The sequence below is a fragment of the Mesocricetus auratus genome, unplaced genomic scaffold (assembly GCF_017639785.1).
Source record: "Mesocricetus auratus isolate SY011 unplaced genomic scaffold, BCM_Maur_2.0 Super-Scaffold_100021, whole genome shotgun sequence".
Classification (NCBI taxonomy): domain Eukaryota; kingdom Metazoa; phylum Chordata; class Mammalia; order Rodentia; family Cricetidae; genus Mesocricetus; species Mesocricetus auratus.
Genome location: NW_024429202.1, coordinates 32,246,659 through 32,263,875, shown reverse-complemented (window position 1 = coordinate 32,263,875; position 17,217 = coordinate 32,246,659). Strand labels below are relative to the sequence as shown.

Here is a 17,217-nt window from a genome sequence, read left to right as displayed (position 1 = left end):
CTGGAGTCCGGTCTCCTGTCCACACCAGCCACCCCCATGCTTAAGTTCTAGATATGAGTAATTCCAACAACATGTCTGAACTATTTGCAACCTATCACTTAAGACAGCCGGCAGCCCATGGATGGTGGACTGTGACAGTGGTGCCCCGTGACAACTTAGAAGGAAGGTGGAGAGCAGCCTCCTCTATTACTTTCTGCTCCTTGGTATTTGTAGCTTCACACTTCTTCAAAGCCATCTGCTCACCTTGCACAGCATTCCAAACCCAGGGAAAAGACCTGAAAAGCTGTGTTAACCACAACTAGAGAAGAAACACAGTTTTGTGCTAAAGTCTTACCAATGGTAAACTATTTTTACCTCCTCTTACCTTGAAGAGTAAGGTTGCTTGAGTACATTGACCCATCTTTGTCAGTATTTACAACCAACCATTTAACTACAGTTCTACTTAGTCTTTACGAGACATCTGTACCTCACAAAGCTACTACACCAGGAGCAAGAGAATGACGGGTGTGTGAATGGGACAGATGGGACAGTCTTGGCACTAGATACAGATAACTGTTACATGGGACGGAATAGATGGATCATGCTGTAAAAGAAAGTTAACCACAGAGCAGGATCAAGCCTTTGAAACAACAAGCTTCTGTTTGGGGAATGAAGCTCACAGCAACATGGCAGGGCCATGACACAGCATGACTGTTCCTTCACTGAGACACTAGCATCCTCAGGGGAATGTAGGGATGACCATGAAGCCATGAAGCAAATTATTACAAGACATTTATTACAAATGTCACAGACATATTCATAAAGAAAAATTAGTTTAAAAAAAAACAGAACAAGAGAGCAAGTGGGAAAACAAGAAAAGCCAGGGCTTCAATATTACACCTAAAACACAGGGAGATGCCATCTTTATGAATAAGTAGAATTAACTACATTCTTAAAATAGTTTTAGTGCATTGCATTTTTTAGAAAAGGAACACACCCTCACCCCCAAGAAAAGGTTCCTGAAACAATGAACAGTTTGTGTGACTACTCAAATGTGACCACCTGCCTGCTACCAAATCCCAATTGAGAACAATGACATCTCATGTGTTAACCACTGGTGAAGGCTGCCCACCAACCACTAATTGTGAACCTGGTGAAAACAGAGTGGTCTGCTTTCTGAATGCAGACAGCACCAGCCATGAGGCCAGTCTTCACAGACAGTTTTTCTTGTACCTGATTAGACTTGTGACAAAGTCAGTCAAACTTCAATCGGATGCTTAAGGTTAAATTAAACATTAATGTTTTCTGCCAGATTCAAAAGGTAAATCACCTCTCAATGCATTAAAAACAATGAGGTAGGCCAAAAACAAAACAGCAAAAAACCCACAGGAAAGCTGACTTTTTCTGACTGCAAGCGCAGACTGTGGCGGAGCTGCTGTTGCTCTTCCAGGCTTAAAGAGAAATTAAACCTTTAGCAGAGGCGGTGCTAATACTGTCACACAACAAAGTTCTGGCCATCAAACAAGACACACACGTTTTCTTTTTCTTTCTCCTCTCTCTTTTCTTTCTTTCTTTTTTTAGAACCATCTGAACAATTTAGGCAAAACTTGGTACACAGAAAAATGACTGAGTTCTTGGCCAGGACAACCCCCTCCAAAAAATTTCAAAGAAACAAAATGGGACCCTTAACCCACCCCACCCACCCTAAGCCCCACCCACAAAAAAGTTATCCTAGTAACTGTGTCTTTCACATTTTATAAATATTAACTTCTTAAACCTGCACCTTCTTCTTTGTCCACATATTGTCACATTACAAAAAAAGAAATGTCAATTAAATACATTGTTAATGTTACTATATTAAATCTGTTCTCTGCTTCAGCAAGCTGCTGCTTATATCGCTTTTCACCTCCTTGTGCCCACTGCCAACATCTGATGGTGTGCTCATCACAGCCTTCAGACACCCACAGGCCAGAGTCACTCAGAGACAAGGAATCCTGGAGCTGTACCAAGGCGCTCTTTCTGGTCTGATGCTCATCCCCAAACACTCCTAGCACCGATGGTAGAGTCTAAACAGCACCAGCTGCAATGCAGCCTTGATTTATTTTTGAGTAAGGAAAAGGAGAGAATGAGAAGAAACTGGCAAAAAGTGTAGGAAGGAGGGGAGAGGACCCACACGCAAGAGGCCTGCATATACAGCTGTCCTGGCTGCACCGGCGCAGCTCTGAGCTCCAGTTGCAAGGAATTCCAAGTTCTCAGGGTCTTGACGACTCCGGGGGTCAGTGATCCCAGCTCACATTGCCTCTACCAGCTCAGAAGAGAAGTCCTGCCTAAGGTCATGAAATAAACCTGACTGCTGCCACCAGACCGAACGGAGGCAAAGAACACCTGCAAACACAAGCAGAGGGGACAGTCATCAGGCCATTCACTACTTTCTAGTACCCACCCCCCTACCCTCCACCAAATATGCCTAAAAAGCAATGTCAAAAATTTTCCTTAATTTATTAATTTTAGAATCTACCAGAACTACAAGGAAATTCACCATCAATACCATGAAGAATAAGTTACTCTAAAAACAACCACAACTACACAGCAGCCATAAGGAAACGTTACCTTGTCATTACGTTCACATAAGAATTTTAGTCTTTGAGCCCTTTTGTGCATGAATACACCATCCAAGTGACCAGTTTCCACAGATCGTATTTCTATCGCCTTCTCTCCCCAGCCCATTGTCTGATTCGATCGGATATATGCTTTTAGAGAGGAAGGAAAAAAAGGCATTAATATGGAAGAATCTCAACCAGATGTTTCTGATAGGCGTGCACATCTGTCTACCTGAGTGCCTGGAGGGGTGGACTTTGGTTTCTCAGGGGTTCTGCCTTGGGGCTAGGTGTCTGGTTCAATCACTGAAAGCCTGCCACCCATGCACAAGGCCTGGGTTCAATTGACAGCACTGACCCACAAGTGGTGGTAGTGGTCGTGGGGTTGCCTCATCTACCATGGGAAGTAGTCCTACAAATCAATAATTGAAAGAACTGATTTTTCCTTAGGCCTGTCATGTGGCTTTTGGAAATAGGCACCGTGTGTGGGTTACTGTACACGATTCAGCAACCCAGCCATGAGAGAAGGTGAGAAAAAGGTGAGCAGAGAGTTTAGGGATAAAAATACAAAGCCACGGAAATGTCAAACACCAGGCCCCATTCCTGGACACAAAGCAGAAGATTATGCAAGAGGCTGTTTAACCAGGGTCTGCCACTCTCAAGAACAAACCATGTTTCTTTCTCTGATTCGCCTCACTCCACATAAATTGGTCAGAAAAAAATATCTGCCCTATTTTATATAGATAAAGGGTCAAATGAGAGCTAGAAATAGCACAGCTCTTGAAAGTATCCAAGGATTACTTGTATTTTGTTTTAACCGTCTTCTCTCATCTGCTGATAACCAGTAAATAACCAGAAGGTATGATCGACATGCAAGTTAGTACAATAAACAGATGTAGTCTTAGTGGGCTCCTCTCACAAATGCCTCTACACGACTCATCGTACCTACAGATGTCGGCATCTCTCCCCACTGCAGAACCACATCCTTGGTGATCCTTCCATATGTGTTTACATAAACCCCCTCATCTTCATAGCACACCAGAAGCTCCATTCCATCCGTGTTGGGGAGAATAATGATTGCATGGGGTTTGATGCTGCACTGAATCTAGAGAACAGAAACAAGGAAGCATGTTTGTGGCTATCTCCAGTCCTGTGCAAGTGCTCAGTAAGACTGTACAGAATGCAGTACTGCTATACCCAGGCCATACCTACCACAAAAAGTAGGAATCTTGGGAAATCCATGCAATATACAACCCCAAGTCTACCATTTTCAGGTCATGAACTGCACTGACTCACATTTTTGAGTCCCTGGAAACATAACTCCATAGTAGACTCATTTGAGAAACATTCCCAACCCAGGGTGTTCTGGCCTGACAGCAACTGTCCCAACTCCATCCCATGTTAGTCAAAGCAGGTGCTAAAAGGCCTTCACAGAGCCAGGAAAGCAGATTTCTACTGTTCCTGAAACATGAAGCTACTGAAAATGGTGCTTCACTTAAATACTCACCCTACACCGTGGGGAAATGAGGAAACCCTGCTTGTGTTAGTTCACTAAGCAGAGTAAAGGGAAAAGTCAAAACAAAGTGAAGCCAGTCAACCAACCATAGAGTGTGGGGTCTTTCTTACGTGTGTTGGTAGATAAATGTCATAGACTGAGCCTGAATCCACATCAACAGCATGGAATCCAGCACAGGATCCATAGATCACTTTCAACCTCTGGCCTTCCTCAACAGTGAGATCCACCAGTAATGGCTTATGTACCAGTTCTCCAAATGACTACAGAGATAATGAGACAGAAGCAGGAAAGGAAGACAAACTTACAGCATCGGATGAGAAGCTAGCTGCAGGCATCTGGTTTATCATGTGGCATTGTTAATTAGCATCTGGAAGATACTTCTTCCCTCCTACCTAGCAGGAGAATGCCCTGTCCTGTCCTGGGGTATGTCTTGATTAGAATCTGTACAAAGTCAACAATGAGGACTTGGCACAATACATTATTTGGATATTCAAACACAGCAGTGGAGTGAGAAGCAGCAAGAGCCATGCCACTGAGAATCTGATGAGAGCCGTTACTAAGAGAGCTATAGACCATGTGACTAGACCTGAGAGCCTCCATCCTTCCTATCAGCACAGCTTACAAGACTAGGACAGTGAACTGGAATAGGAAAGTAAGGCAATGCTTATAAAGCAACATGTACAGCACCTGGCATGTAGGAATATTAATACTATATTCCAAAAGATAAAGTAATTTTCTAATTTAGTATCTTTATTCAGTAATACTAGATTTACCAAAAATGTTAACCCTACTGACTCTGATTCACTGGGGAATCAATCAGAATTGAAACTTACTCTTTCAACAAACAATATCAAAATTATTTTAAATGCTATCATTTTAGATGAAACAGTCTGTTTCTTACTCTCTACTAAAATGTCCCTGGACTATTCTTAAGGTTCTATATCTCAAAATAGAAATAGTTGTTATTTCTATCTACAACAGTATCAATTTTTATTAAGAATCTTATATATTGGATTTAGGGCAGTCCCTAAAGTAAATTACTAAAACTATACACAGAACAATGACTGTTTGCTCTCTGCATTTGAGGTGTGGAAGCTGATGCAGTATGAAGCATTATGTCCCATGTACTACCTCCTATCACATGTTCTGGAAGGAAATGTAAGACTAATTATGAGTACTGTGAGCTCACAACCGAAATAGCCCACCAGAGTTTATTATACAAACATTAATTTACTCAAACTATATGCAGAATGGGGAAACCAACTTACTGCAAATAAAGATCCTGTTAAACTGACAGTTTTCTTAATTTAAATGAAAACAGGACCACATTGTAGATATTTTAACTTCCTTCTTCCATTTGATGTGTAATATCTATTGTTTTTATCATTACTTTATTTAGTTGGTTTTTTGTTGTTGTTTTCCTTTGTTTGGAGATAGGGTGTTGCTATGTACACCTGGTTGGCCTTGACGTCACAATAAGCCTCCTGCCTCAGCCATTATCACACCCAGCCTATTACTTAGTTTTTAAACTGTACTGCACTAAATACATCCACTTTACAATAGATTTTTGTTAAGCCCTTTTAACGATGTATCTGGATCTTCATCACACTCATGTTTTTTCAGGAAGATCTTCATCATCATCATCATCACCACCACCACCACCACCACCACATGTTGGAGTTTCAAGACAGGGTTTCTCTGTGTAGCCCTGGCTGTCCTGGAGCTCATTCTGTAAACCAGGCTGGCATCAGACTTGCAGGGAGTCACCTGCCACTGCCCACTGAGTGCTAGAATTAAAGGTGTGTGCCACCAACTCCGAGTTGAAGATCTATGTTTTAAGGGAGGGTGCAAGTACCATTTGGGCAAAAAGATCATCTGAGAACTTAGAAAATGTTATACATAGCCTTTTCCTTGACAGTTATGTTATCTTAATATATAGCTTTATATTAACTGTTCAGACTCCTTAAGCCAACTTAAAACTGGTGGTTTTACCTTAAAGGCCATAAATTTGTGATATGGCTTCGGTGCCCACGCATAGACTTCAACAGAACTCTTCAAAGCAATTACCAGAAATTTTATTCTTTCATATTTTACTGAAACAAACATAAAAAAAATCAAGAGAAATACTATCAGTATTGACACAGAGCCATACATTCTTTTAGTTGTCATTTGCAAACTTTATAAATATGCTTTTATTGTTCATCCAAAAAGGAGTTTGGGTGGGAAATAAAGAGAGAGCTCAAGCCACACACTTTGCTTTTCTAATTTTTTTGGTGTGTAATTCACTCTCTAGCTCAATCAACTCTAAAATAACAATGAATCATTTAGCTGATAATCCTAATGTCTTAGACTCTAAGCATTTTATTACCAAGGGCAGTCCACCCTAAAGACTGGAGGACTCACTATTACTTCAAAATGATAATAATGTGACAAGTCAACCACGGGGCTCACACAAACAGGAATATGAAAGGACCAAAGGAATGAATGCTGTTTGAATAATAAAACTTTCATGCTCTTTCAAAGCTATTCCCATTCCCTACTATGTCCTAAGCACATGTGGTGTCTGCACCACATGAACTTTCTTAACATCACACCGCTACTTGATTAACTGTGTGTGCAAGGACTTGCTATCTGATACAGCTTTGTTAAAGGTCACATACTGTTAAACGTTCAAAAGTCATACACAGGATTTTAAGAGGCTGTCTAATGGATGCTGTAATAGACTTTTCTGAAATGATGGATATTTTCCTATGTGTACAGCTAACACCCTGTAAAGAGTATCATAGCTATCGACATTGAAGAGGTACTAGGGCCACATGGGAACTCAATTAAAGATTGCTAACACTAATTAACTGTATTTTAGCCTCCTGATCTTGGTGGAAACTCAGAATCATTCCACATATGACTCTTGTAGTAATTATTAACCAATGAGCTGGCACTATAGATGAAGATGGCAATGTTGCGGATTACAATACCCTGGGGGAGATGGGCAGAAAAAGTGCATATAGTCTGTACCTTAGTAAAACATGCAAGTACAAATCAGATTCAATGGATTCTCTAACCTTAACCAGCCAAAGTTTAGGAAGTCCTTCAAAGTGTAACTTTGTTATGGTTCACTATTTCCCATTTATTTCTAACCAGCATTTTCATTTTTCTCATATGCAACAAACTTTGTTTGGATTTTGTTAGCTAGTTTTGTGGGAATCACTGCATGTTCCAAGGGAGGAAAATGCCAATCTCAAAATAGTTGCCAAGAAACAACAGCTAGCTAACCACAGTCACTTATAAAAAGGAACGTGGTTGCTCCAAATTATCAGTTACATTCTCAAATGTTCTACTAGTGACTGCTAAGGGCCTCCCAGCACACTCTAAATAAGAGCGTAAAGGGTAAAGGAATCAAAGGCTTAGTGTGGTCGTCCTTTCTCAGAGGTTACTTAGAATCACACCTTACAGAGGAGGAGGAAGACTGTCAATGAGGGTGGGAAGACTCTCACAGGTGAAAGACGTAGAGAAGACTGAGGACAGAGTGAGCAGAAAGACTGCACTGTACTACAGATGAGAACACAGTAAGACTCTAGATGAGACGTGGAAATCAGAAGGTAAGTTTCAAAGAGTACATTCATTTAAGACCCAATTAATTAAGCTGAAGAAACAAAACACCATGACTCCCCGAGAACTTACCAACTTTATAGTGTACACATCCTTCCAAATCACCCACAGTGGTCCACCCTTGCTTCTTCTCAACTTCTGGATCATTATGTAGTATTTTATTTCTTAACCAGGATAAATAGTAGACACGTAACTTATCCTTTTTGCCTAACAAGAGAAATAAGTATTTTACATGAATGGTCACAAATAAATCTTATCATTAATAACAACTATCCAAAAGAAACAGTAAATACATTTCTCGTAAGGGAGTTATTTAATCAGTTTTACCTGAAATTCATATTTGGGCTACTCCAAGGAGATCTAAACCCCTAAAGAAGTACCAATAGTATAAGCACACATGTATAGATAGATCATAAAACCACACTGTAGGAATGCTTCGGGTTATTGGTGTTATCTTGCATGTTAATGATAGAAAGGTGGGTCGCAGCTCTTGTGCGGCTCAGGATGAGAACTGGGAACTAGAAAGACCAAGGCAGAAGGGTTAGACAGCTGTGGCTTTCTACTCCACTCCGTATCTCCTAAGTCTAACACCATTAGCCAGTGGCTAGCCTATATAATGAAGTTTCCAGAAAAGACCAGAATTACAGAGATAAGATGAACTTCCAGACAGCTGAACATGTGAAGGTGCTAGGAGACAGTCCATCTGGGAAAGGCATGGAAGCAAGTACAGTTGTGCTTTTGGATAGCAAGCCTATTATACAAAGGTAGATTACTTTCCTATATATCAACAGCAAAAAAAAAATTAAATTTAAAATATTATTTATGTTAGCTAAAGAAATAAAATAGACACAAATATCACAAAACAGCTCTTTTAAAGATCTATTTGAGGACAATTAAAAAATTCTTGTCAAAGAAATATTTTGTCTTCACGGATAGAAAAATGCACTGTCAGTTCTTCCCAATTTGAATTATAGATTCAACATAATTGTAGTCCAAACCCAGCCAAGTTATCTATGCATATCATAAACATACTCTAAGTTTATATTCAGAAGTCAAGCAGTGACATGGTAAACAAACTATTGAAATGAAAACAAGGTTTCTGAACAGTCACTGATTTCAAGATTTACTATACACTTGTGATAGCAGCCAAGACCATGTGATTATTAGCAAAAGAAAGAACAAATCAATTAGTGGACTAAAAGGACCTAGAAATAGATGCAAACACCACAGTGAACTAATAGCAAAAGGAAGAAGCCTCTTCTAAAATAATCAGAATGTTGTGAATTGAAGTGAATCTGTTTGCAAGTCTTAAGTGTTTCACAAAAATAAATTAAAAATGAGTCACAGACTTAGATGTGAAAATCCAAGCTAGTAGCTTTTAGAAGAAATCTAGGCGGTTCATGGATTTGGCAGTGACTTTTTGAGTAAAACAACAAAAGCGTGATCCACAAAAGGGAAAACAAAGAAAGTGTTTGATATTACTAAAGAGTCTGTTCTTCAACATATGTAAAAAGAATTAACAGGCAGGAAAAGAGTATTTTCAGAGAACATGTAATAAAGATTGCCATCTAAAATATACAGAAAGTTCTTAAAATCCAACAGTGGGGGCAGGGGGAAGCAACCCATTTGCAACAGGGGTTAAAGATCTAAGCAGACACCTTCCCAAGGGAGACACAGAGAAGGCAGATAAGCATGAGAACACACACACATCACCAGGGGATTCCACATTAAAATAAGATATCACTCCATTAACCAATCAAGATGGAAAAATCCAAACACTGATGGTCTGAGACATCAAGGATGAAGTTCAGAAACCCTCCTTCCCCAACTATTCACTGTGGAACAATGGAGCCTTTGCAAGACAGCTCAGCAGTTCTTCAGACTTAACACTCTTGCCCCATGTTTCTATTCCAAGTATACACACGGAAGCTTACGCTAACACTCAAGTAAAAAGCTGCACACAAATGCTTATCTAGCAGCTTTTCTTATAACTTCCTACCCAGAAGCACCAAGATTTCATTCAATGTAAGCGAATGCATAAACAGTGATAACATCTGTATGAAGGAGCATTAAGCAATGTAAGAGAGATACTGAACCACAAAAGACATGAAGCAACCTTAACTTGAATGTGTATTGCCAAAGATGTTAGAGTGTTATGGCTGTGTCCATCTTATTACATCATCAACACTGTTGTGCCTTAGCCAGTAGTTTGAGTCCACTATGTAAGGCTAGACACACTGTGACCAATGTCACAGATTCTGCTTTACAAGACACTTACCAGATATTGTCACCAGGACATTTAGGCCCTCCAGAACATCCATTTGCTGGAACCGTCTTCGGTTGATCAGAGGATACACTTTCCCTTGGCCACTTCTGTCCAAGAGCATCAGACCGCTCTCTGTGCCAACTAGCAAATTCACTCCTGTTTCAAGAACACAGAGTGGCCTACATTTTAGGGTGTGCTTGCATGGAGCTGTACCATAAGGAAAGAAAAACATTCTCTACTTGAAAGGACGATAGCTTCCTTCATTCAGAAAGAAATGCTGAGAGTCAGGGTAAAGCAATTGATCCTTGCCACATAGGAATGACAGTAACATTGACTTAGGTATGGAAATGGATGGAGGAAGCCCCATCACCTTGCCTGCTCCCAGCATCTTTCAGTACCGAGGGTATTGTGAGCTCACTATTTCTTAGGTTTTACAAATCTGGTCAACATCAGATACTTGAAAAAAACCATCATCTGATACCATGGCCTCACAACTGGCAAACTTCTAGAATGACTTACAGAGAAAGCACGCCTCTGTAATCTCCACTGGCTTATGAGCTAGTCTCTTACCAGTTTCCAACACCAGGAAACAACTGCACTACTTCCTTACTTTTCCATTGTCTGAAAATGTTAAAGCAGTATGCCTTCCCCGGCGACTTGCTGACTGACCACACTGTAGTGGACTGCTTATTCCTAGCTAGGGAGTATCTCTGCTCCTTCCACAGACTGTGGTTGCTGCCTAGCAGATAACACATTTGCCCACCTTTGCCAGGCAACAGCTCAGAAGTAATGGCTCTTACGGCCAGGCTTTACTTCCTTACTCTCCCACACACTACAGATTTTCACTGAAAGCAGACTTGCCACCTGTTAAAGCTAACTAACCTGGCCACCGAGTCCTGTAACATTCGTGTCCCTTCCTCCATCCTATGGCTCTGATCTCCCCTGCTTTCTGACCATTTTACAGCTGACAGACACATGCCTCAATTCAGACTGTCCAGAGAATCTCCACTTTCTCACAAGTGTCATTTTCTTAAAACACAGAGTCACACAGTATCTTCAAACTTTACACTGCCCAAGATGCAGTGTCAAAAGCTCCGGTCTGGCATTCAGGACTCCATACTTCTCCAGGCAGTAGGCTTCTTCCACTAAGAACCTCAGTTAACATCCAATACTCTATTTCTGGAAGCAGAGGACTCTCCCTTTAAATTCACATATTTATCCATATGTTTACGCTTCTTTTTTTGTCTAAAACCTTCACCTCTGAGAACATCTTCAAGCATGTAGCATTGATTTATGTTCCCAGGGAACTAAACATTCATTTATGTCAATTCTCTAAACTAGGTATAAACTCACCAAGACAAATAGCGAAGTCTTTGTGTTCTTACAAAGTATCTGTTAGGTCAATAATCTTATGCAGATAAAATGGGGGGGGGGGTGGGAAAAGTCAAGACAGTTTGTTAAAGCTTGAGAAAAATTTAGGAGTCTCTAGAATTTGGGCATTTTCCCCCAGTATAAAGTCATCAGATTTGTGTAACTATTAGAGACCATGTAAGCAGACCAACAAAAAGTGCCACAAACCACAATCTATTTCCTCAGTAGCCATGTACAGCACTGGTGAATGGCCAGTGCAGACAGGAGCACTCTGACTAGGAACCAAATGGCCATTCCCTTTATGTTACTTCTTGTCAGGCATTTGATCACAACAGGAAGGAAACTAAGGTCCAAGTACTTTTGGATGATCAACACACTAGGCCAAATTACAGAAAAAGGGGCCCAGGACATGCTGGGACATTAGAAGAACATAATGTAACACTAAGACTGTTTGCAGGTCTAACTTTTCTGCATAAAATAATGTCATTTGCTAAGCATTTATTACAGATTTCAACATAACTGACAAGTTGAACACAATCTCTACACCAAATATGATGTAATATATAAGCAAGCACATTAAAATCTTTCAAAATGAATAAATAAATGGTAGTCAGACTCCTGGAATAACAGTAGCGAATATCTACTGAGCAACAGCAGTGTGCCAGGTTCCTGTTGTACGGTGCTCTTAATCTCTTAAATAGTATTTTGCCGGGAGGTGGTGATGCACACCTTTAATCCCAGCATTTGGGAGGTAAAGGCAGGTGGATCTCTGTGAGTTCAAGACCAGTCTGGTCTACAAGAGCTAGTTCCAGGACAGCCTCCAAAGCCACAGAGAAACCCTGTCTTGAAAAAATAAAACCAAAAAAAATTTTTTTTAAAATCTAGACCAGTGGTTCTCAATCATCCTAACATTTCCACCCTTTAATACCTCATGTGGTGACCCCCAGATATAAAATTATTTTTGTTACTACTTCATAAGTGTAATTTGCTACTATTATGAATCATAATGTGACTATTTGTGTTTTTTGGTCTTAGAAACCCCTGTGATCGGTCATTTGACCCCCAAAGGGGTTGTGACTCTTGGGTTTCAAACCACTGATCTAGACAGATAATAAAGTCTTTATTGCATGACCATATGTGGTGATATATTGTTTATGATTTACTCAAGCCATTGGAGATCAAAATAACAAAGTAGCCAGACTAGTTAGCCATAGAAGCCAGGCAGACACCTTTAATCCCAGGACTCAGGATTAAGAGGAAGATGATCTCTGAGTCCAAGACCACCCTGGGCTACTGGAGAGTGAATCAGAGCTTTAATCCCAGGATTCGTGAGGTATAAAAAGTAGAGGCCACGTTGAGGAGAGCATAGCAGTCTTAGCGAATCTCAGGAGCAGTGAAGCTGGAGCAGTCTGAGGATAGCCCCTTTGGTCTGAGCTGAGGTAGAGGTAAGATCTAGTAGCTGACTGCTTTGCTTTTCTGATCTTCAGCTTGAACCCCAATACCATCAGTCTCTGGGTCTTTTATTTATCAAGTTACAACCACATGAGCTTTAAAACAGTCATGACAGGGCAGAGGTCCTGATGCCAATCATCATGACAGCTCTTTAAAAGACCTCGCTCGGTAGAGGGCTGAGCGGGAGCTTCAGAGTCAGGCGCAGAAAAGAGCAGGTCGAATGGCTGAGAACAGGGGCTGAGAACGTCATAAGGTTCTGAAGGTAAAGGCTGAGCCCTTGTGTCAACCTCAGTTGTTTGCTCAAAAACAACAGAAAGGGGCATGAAAGGCTGGGGTGGGGAGAAGAAAGTTGACTCTACTGCGGGCGATGCAGTGGCTGGGATTTCAGGGAGGAGGGCTGTAGGGAAATGTGCTATGGGCCCTGCCAGGAGACGTCATGCCATCTGCGGGGAGTAAGAGACTGTTCTGGGTAGAAGCAGGATACTTTGAAAGCAGAACACAAACCATGGGACTAGGCGTCAGGGCGAGGACAGAATGGAGCTGGCAGAAAGGCAAGTTTGAATTGGAGAAGGCAGACATGAGTGTGTAGCAGCCCCTGCTACTGCCCTGAGGACACACATGTAAGACAAGCCAGGCTGACAGCGCCTCTGCAGACTGCTTCTAGAGTCTCATTTGGAAACTGGTCAAAGTCACAGACAAAAAGGTGAGCACAAGCATTTAAACTTCATTCTTCCCATGCTAAGGACCAACTCCTTCCTGTCTCATCCACTGTTCATCTTTATGCGGAGAAATGGAGACAGGTCACTCTTCCCAACGTCCTACTGTTGAAGTGACTGCAGTCACACACATGCACTCTGTTCCAATAACACACACTCAGCTAAACTTAAGGTGTGGCACAGAAATCACAAGTTCTTCAAACAGTGGTTCTTTGAATGACAAATCTGTTCTTCAGAATAAAACTACGTAATTAGACAGCAGTGAGATACCTACCCCATAAGGCAGCACAGAGTATCTCCGAATTAAACCTCTTCTTGTATTTACGAATCTCAGGAGTATCACTCTGTGGCCTAGTGTTCGTGGGGTTCACATTAACCACTGAGCCTTTCCGAGTAGGATCTTGCCTTATGGCTTCTGGTCTCATTCCGTCACAGGAAAATCCCACTGAAACATAGTACATGTTAATCTTATCTTCTGTACACATACACAACTGCCTCACTCCCTCAGTATGCCCCAGATAAATATCCATATGCTGCAAACGGCACTTTCTCAAAGAAAAGGCATCCTGTAAAACGGACATGGAACAGGAAATTGACTATGAGGCTCTTTGCTGAACAGGCAATGAGAGAAGGATGGACTTCTTAGCAAAGGGCTGCGCCATGAGCAACCACGCACGCCTAGGCCACTTGGGAAGCTACCAGGGAATAGGTCCTGTCTGTCAGCTGCTTTCCTTGCCGCTGCTGTACTTACCCACGGAAGTAACTGTCGTTCCACTAGATGGAGAAATCTGTAGTAACCTGGGGTCTATAAAAGGTGTAAAGGAGGAGGAAGATTTGTGTTTCTGGAGTGTGCTACTAGCGGATTGAGTCTGCAATGTAAATTTCAATTTCATTAATATAAGAGACATTTAAAAAGTAAACATTAAAGATCATTTCAGTCCACTTACATACACAGCACCATTTCCCAATCCAGGCCCCTCTCTTCCTGCATTTCCCCCCCCAAAAGGCCCAGCAGGCATTTCAACTGCTATATCTCTTTCTTGAGATGCACACCTAGGCAGTGATGCTGTAAACTTCAACAAAAGCATCACTTCACAATCAGCTTTAACAAAAATTAATGGAAATTCCTAAACAGCATCTAAAATGTCTTAACATCAATCAGTGCATTCTGAATTTACTTCACACACTAAATAATAAAGATGTAATCTACTACCTACTGTGATAGGCTACTGGGGCTCTACTACCTACTGAGATAGGCTACTGGTGATCTACTACCTACTGAGATAGGCTACTGGTGATCTACTATCTACTGAGATAGGCTACTGGTGATCTACCACCTACTGTGATAGGCTACTGGTGATCTACTATCTACTGTGATAGGCTACTGGTGATCTACTATCTACTGTGATAGGCTACTGGTGATCTACTATCTACTGTGATAGGCTACTGGTGTTCTACTATCTACTGTGATAGGCTACTGGTGTTCTACTACCTACTGTGACAGACTGCTGGTGTGACCTACTATCTACTTCAATAGACTGTTGGTGTGATCTCTATCTAAAGTTATAGACTACAGGTATGGCCTCCTTTCTACTGTAATAGAAAATACTGGTATGATCTCCTGTCTACTATGGCAGATCATTAGTGTAACCTACTATCCTATTACAACAGATTATGGACGAATGCTTCTTTTATTTATTTTAAATTGAGCCTCTTCCAGAACACTACAGAAGGTTTGGCTGATGTTACTAAAAGGTGCATCACCATTAAGCCCATACCACACAACAGGGGCTCATTAGTAAACACACAAATGATAATAGGTATGGCCTTCTGACCTTTTAGGAGCACTGGTGTAAATAATGTAACTTAAAACCAAAAAGTAAAACATATAAACAAAATGCTCACAAAGAAAGTGAAACAAGTTGTTAAGTGGAAATGCAATGATGATTAAAACCAAACAGAAAAACTTGCCAGTTTAGTGAGTTAAGGGTTATAGTAAGATGGAGCGTGTGAGAGATATAAACAGGAGAGCAAGCACAGATCTCTGGGACAGAATACACTCGATCAAGCGCCTTTTCTCTATCAGCTTCCTCGTGGGGTACCTGAAAGTCACCATGTCCTACAACCCATGCCAGCCTGACAATGTTACCAACTCACAGGTTTCTCTCCCTGCCCCATCAGTCAGTGCCCAAGCCAACAGAGGGCCAAATGTGCCCAGAAATAGTTGCCTGATACTGTCCTCAGAAGGAGACTTTTCTCATATTTTCTAATGAGTGGACCAAAGTATTGCTGCTGCCCAGCAGCCAATCAAATGTTTTCTTGACAAGACTGGCTGAAACTAAATGTCCATTTAGACTTCTCTCAACTATTAAACAAATGGACCCAGTAAGTCCCCAAACCTGTGAAATTAAATCACATGTCAAGTGTTCAAGGTGGGTTTGTCACTGCACTTGTGCATGACCTATTTAAAGAACAAAGGCTCACCCACTTACAACCCAGCCTGAGTAGCACAGCCATGCCATGAACACACAGGATTGCCTATACAGAATTTTAAATTAAAAGAAAGCTCAGACCTTTGTCCTTGCTTAGCATCACAATTTTCTAGGTTTCCCCCCTTAAAGCACTTGATGACTTCTTAAGCCCTGAGTACATGTAGATGTCAAGGAAAAAGATCCCTTTAAAAGGGTTGGTGAAAACCAAAGTCATCAACCAACAACCAACCCCTCCCCCAAATAAACAAATGAAACCAATAACCAAAACACAGTCAATGCCTATTTGAAGGAGATTCTCACACAAGACATGACGTTTGTGCAGGTAAGGCTAAGTTGCTGCAATCACATTTTCCTAAATTTTATAAATTGTATAAAAAGAATGAAGAGGCAAATTCCACAGATGACTACAAGGATTTCATGCCAAATACGTAATGGATCTGAGAACACAGCAATCATTTTATTTACTTTAAAAAAAAAACAAACAGAATAAAGCAAGCCATGCAACTATACTTATCTAGAAAAAGTAAACAGTGAACTGGCAAGTTTGGGGGGAATCAATCCATCTAGGGTTAGGGATTTGTATGCAGATCTGAACATGTTACTGGGGATTGGGGAGGAGGGCAGATGACAGAGAAGCAGGGGGCAGGGAGGGAGAGAGGGTTTCTGGGAAGGGCTTCTTTGCAAACTAGCTCCTAGGCAGTGCTGGTCTAACCCCAGGAAAGCAGCCAGCTTGTGGTGTGAGACATACCTCATTAGCAGTGAGCTTGTCCTGGGGTGTCTGTGGGGACATGGTGGGTGTCGGCTGGCTGGAGGATGGGGAGGAAGAGGTGGAGGAAGTGGAGGAGGAATGGCTTTGCTGTAAGAGATCTGGCAAGAGGTGAATGCGACCCGCAAAGCCATTGCTCTCATGATGGCTGGCACGCTTTTGGTCAACTGTACTCTGTAGAAAAAACAGGCACACTGGTCTCGCTCAAGCACTGCTGACATTGCTGACAACCCTACTGATAACTGCTTTGTTCAAGGTGCTGTGTGACTTTTTAAATTGTTAATTACCAAGGGAAATCCAAGGGAATTAGCCAGAATCGCTCAAACTGCCTTGCCATAGCCCAGTTTGAGCCAATTGAAACAAAAGTACCCAATGCAACCAAATGCAAGTAGCCAAGTGTTTCACCTGGTTCATTTGCAACAATAGCATGGAAGACCACCCCCTTGTTCTCTT

General features: G+C 41.4%; 1 protein-coding gene across 50 annotated transcripts in view; it reads right to left on the bottom strand.

Moving 5' to 3' along the window:
• Positions 1–758: 758 nt before the first annotated feature.
• Positions 759–17,217, bottom strand: part of Map4k4 (mitogen-activated protein kinase kinase kinase kinase 4) — a 140,135-nt gene continuing 123,676 nt past the window's right edge. For 16 of the 50 annotated variants that reach the window (XM_040729371.1, XM_040729372.1, XM_013117355.3 and 13 more), the window contains 10 exons: positions 16,747–16,938; positions 14,258–14,375; positions 13,781–13,951; positions 9,980–10,123; positions 7,774–7,908; positions 6,085–6,185; positions 4,203–4,352; positions 3,522–3,681; positions 2,590–2,729; positions 759–2,364 (listed from right to left, as the gene is read on the bottom strand). In XM_040729371.1, the coding sequence (XP_040585305.1) occupies positions 2,281–2,364; positions 2,590–2,729; positions 3,522–3,681; positions 4,203–4,352; positions 6,085–6,185; positions 7,774–7,908; positions 9,980–10,123; positions 13,781–13,951; positions 14,258–14,375; positions 16,747–16,938 (1,395 nt within the window). In that variant the 3' untranslated portion in view covers positions 759–2,280. Of the gene's footprint in view, positions 2,365–2,589; positions 2,730–3,521; positions 3,682–4,178; positions 4,353–6,084; positions 6,186–7,773; positions 7,909–9,979; positions 10,124–13,780; positions 13,952–14,257; positions 14,376–16,746; positions 16,939–17,217 lie in introns of all 50 variants that reach the window. The other 34 variants (XM_013117360.3, XM_005075370.4, XM_040729389.1 and 31 more) reach the window with 4 other exon arrangements.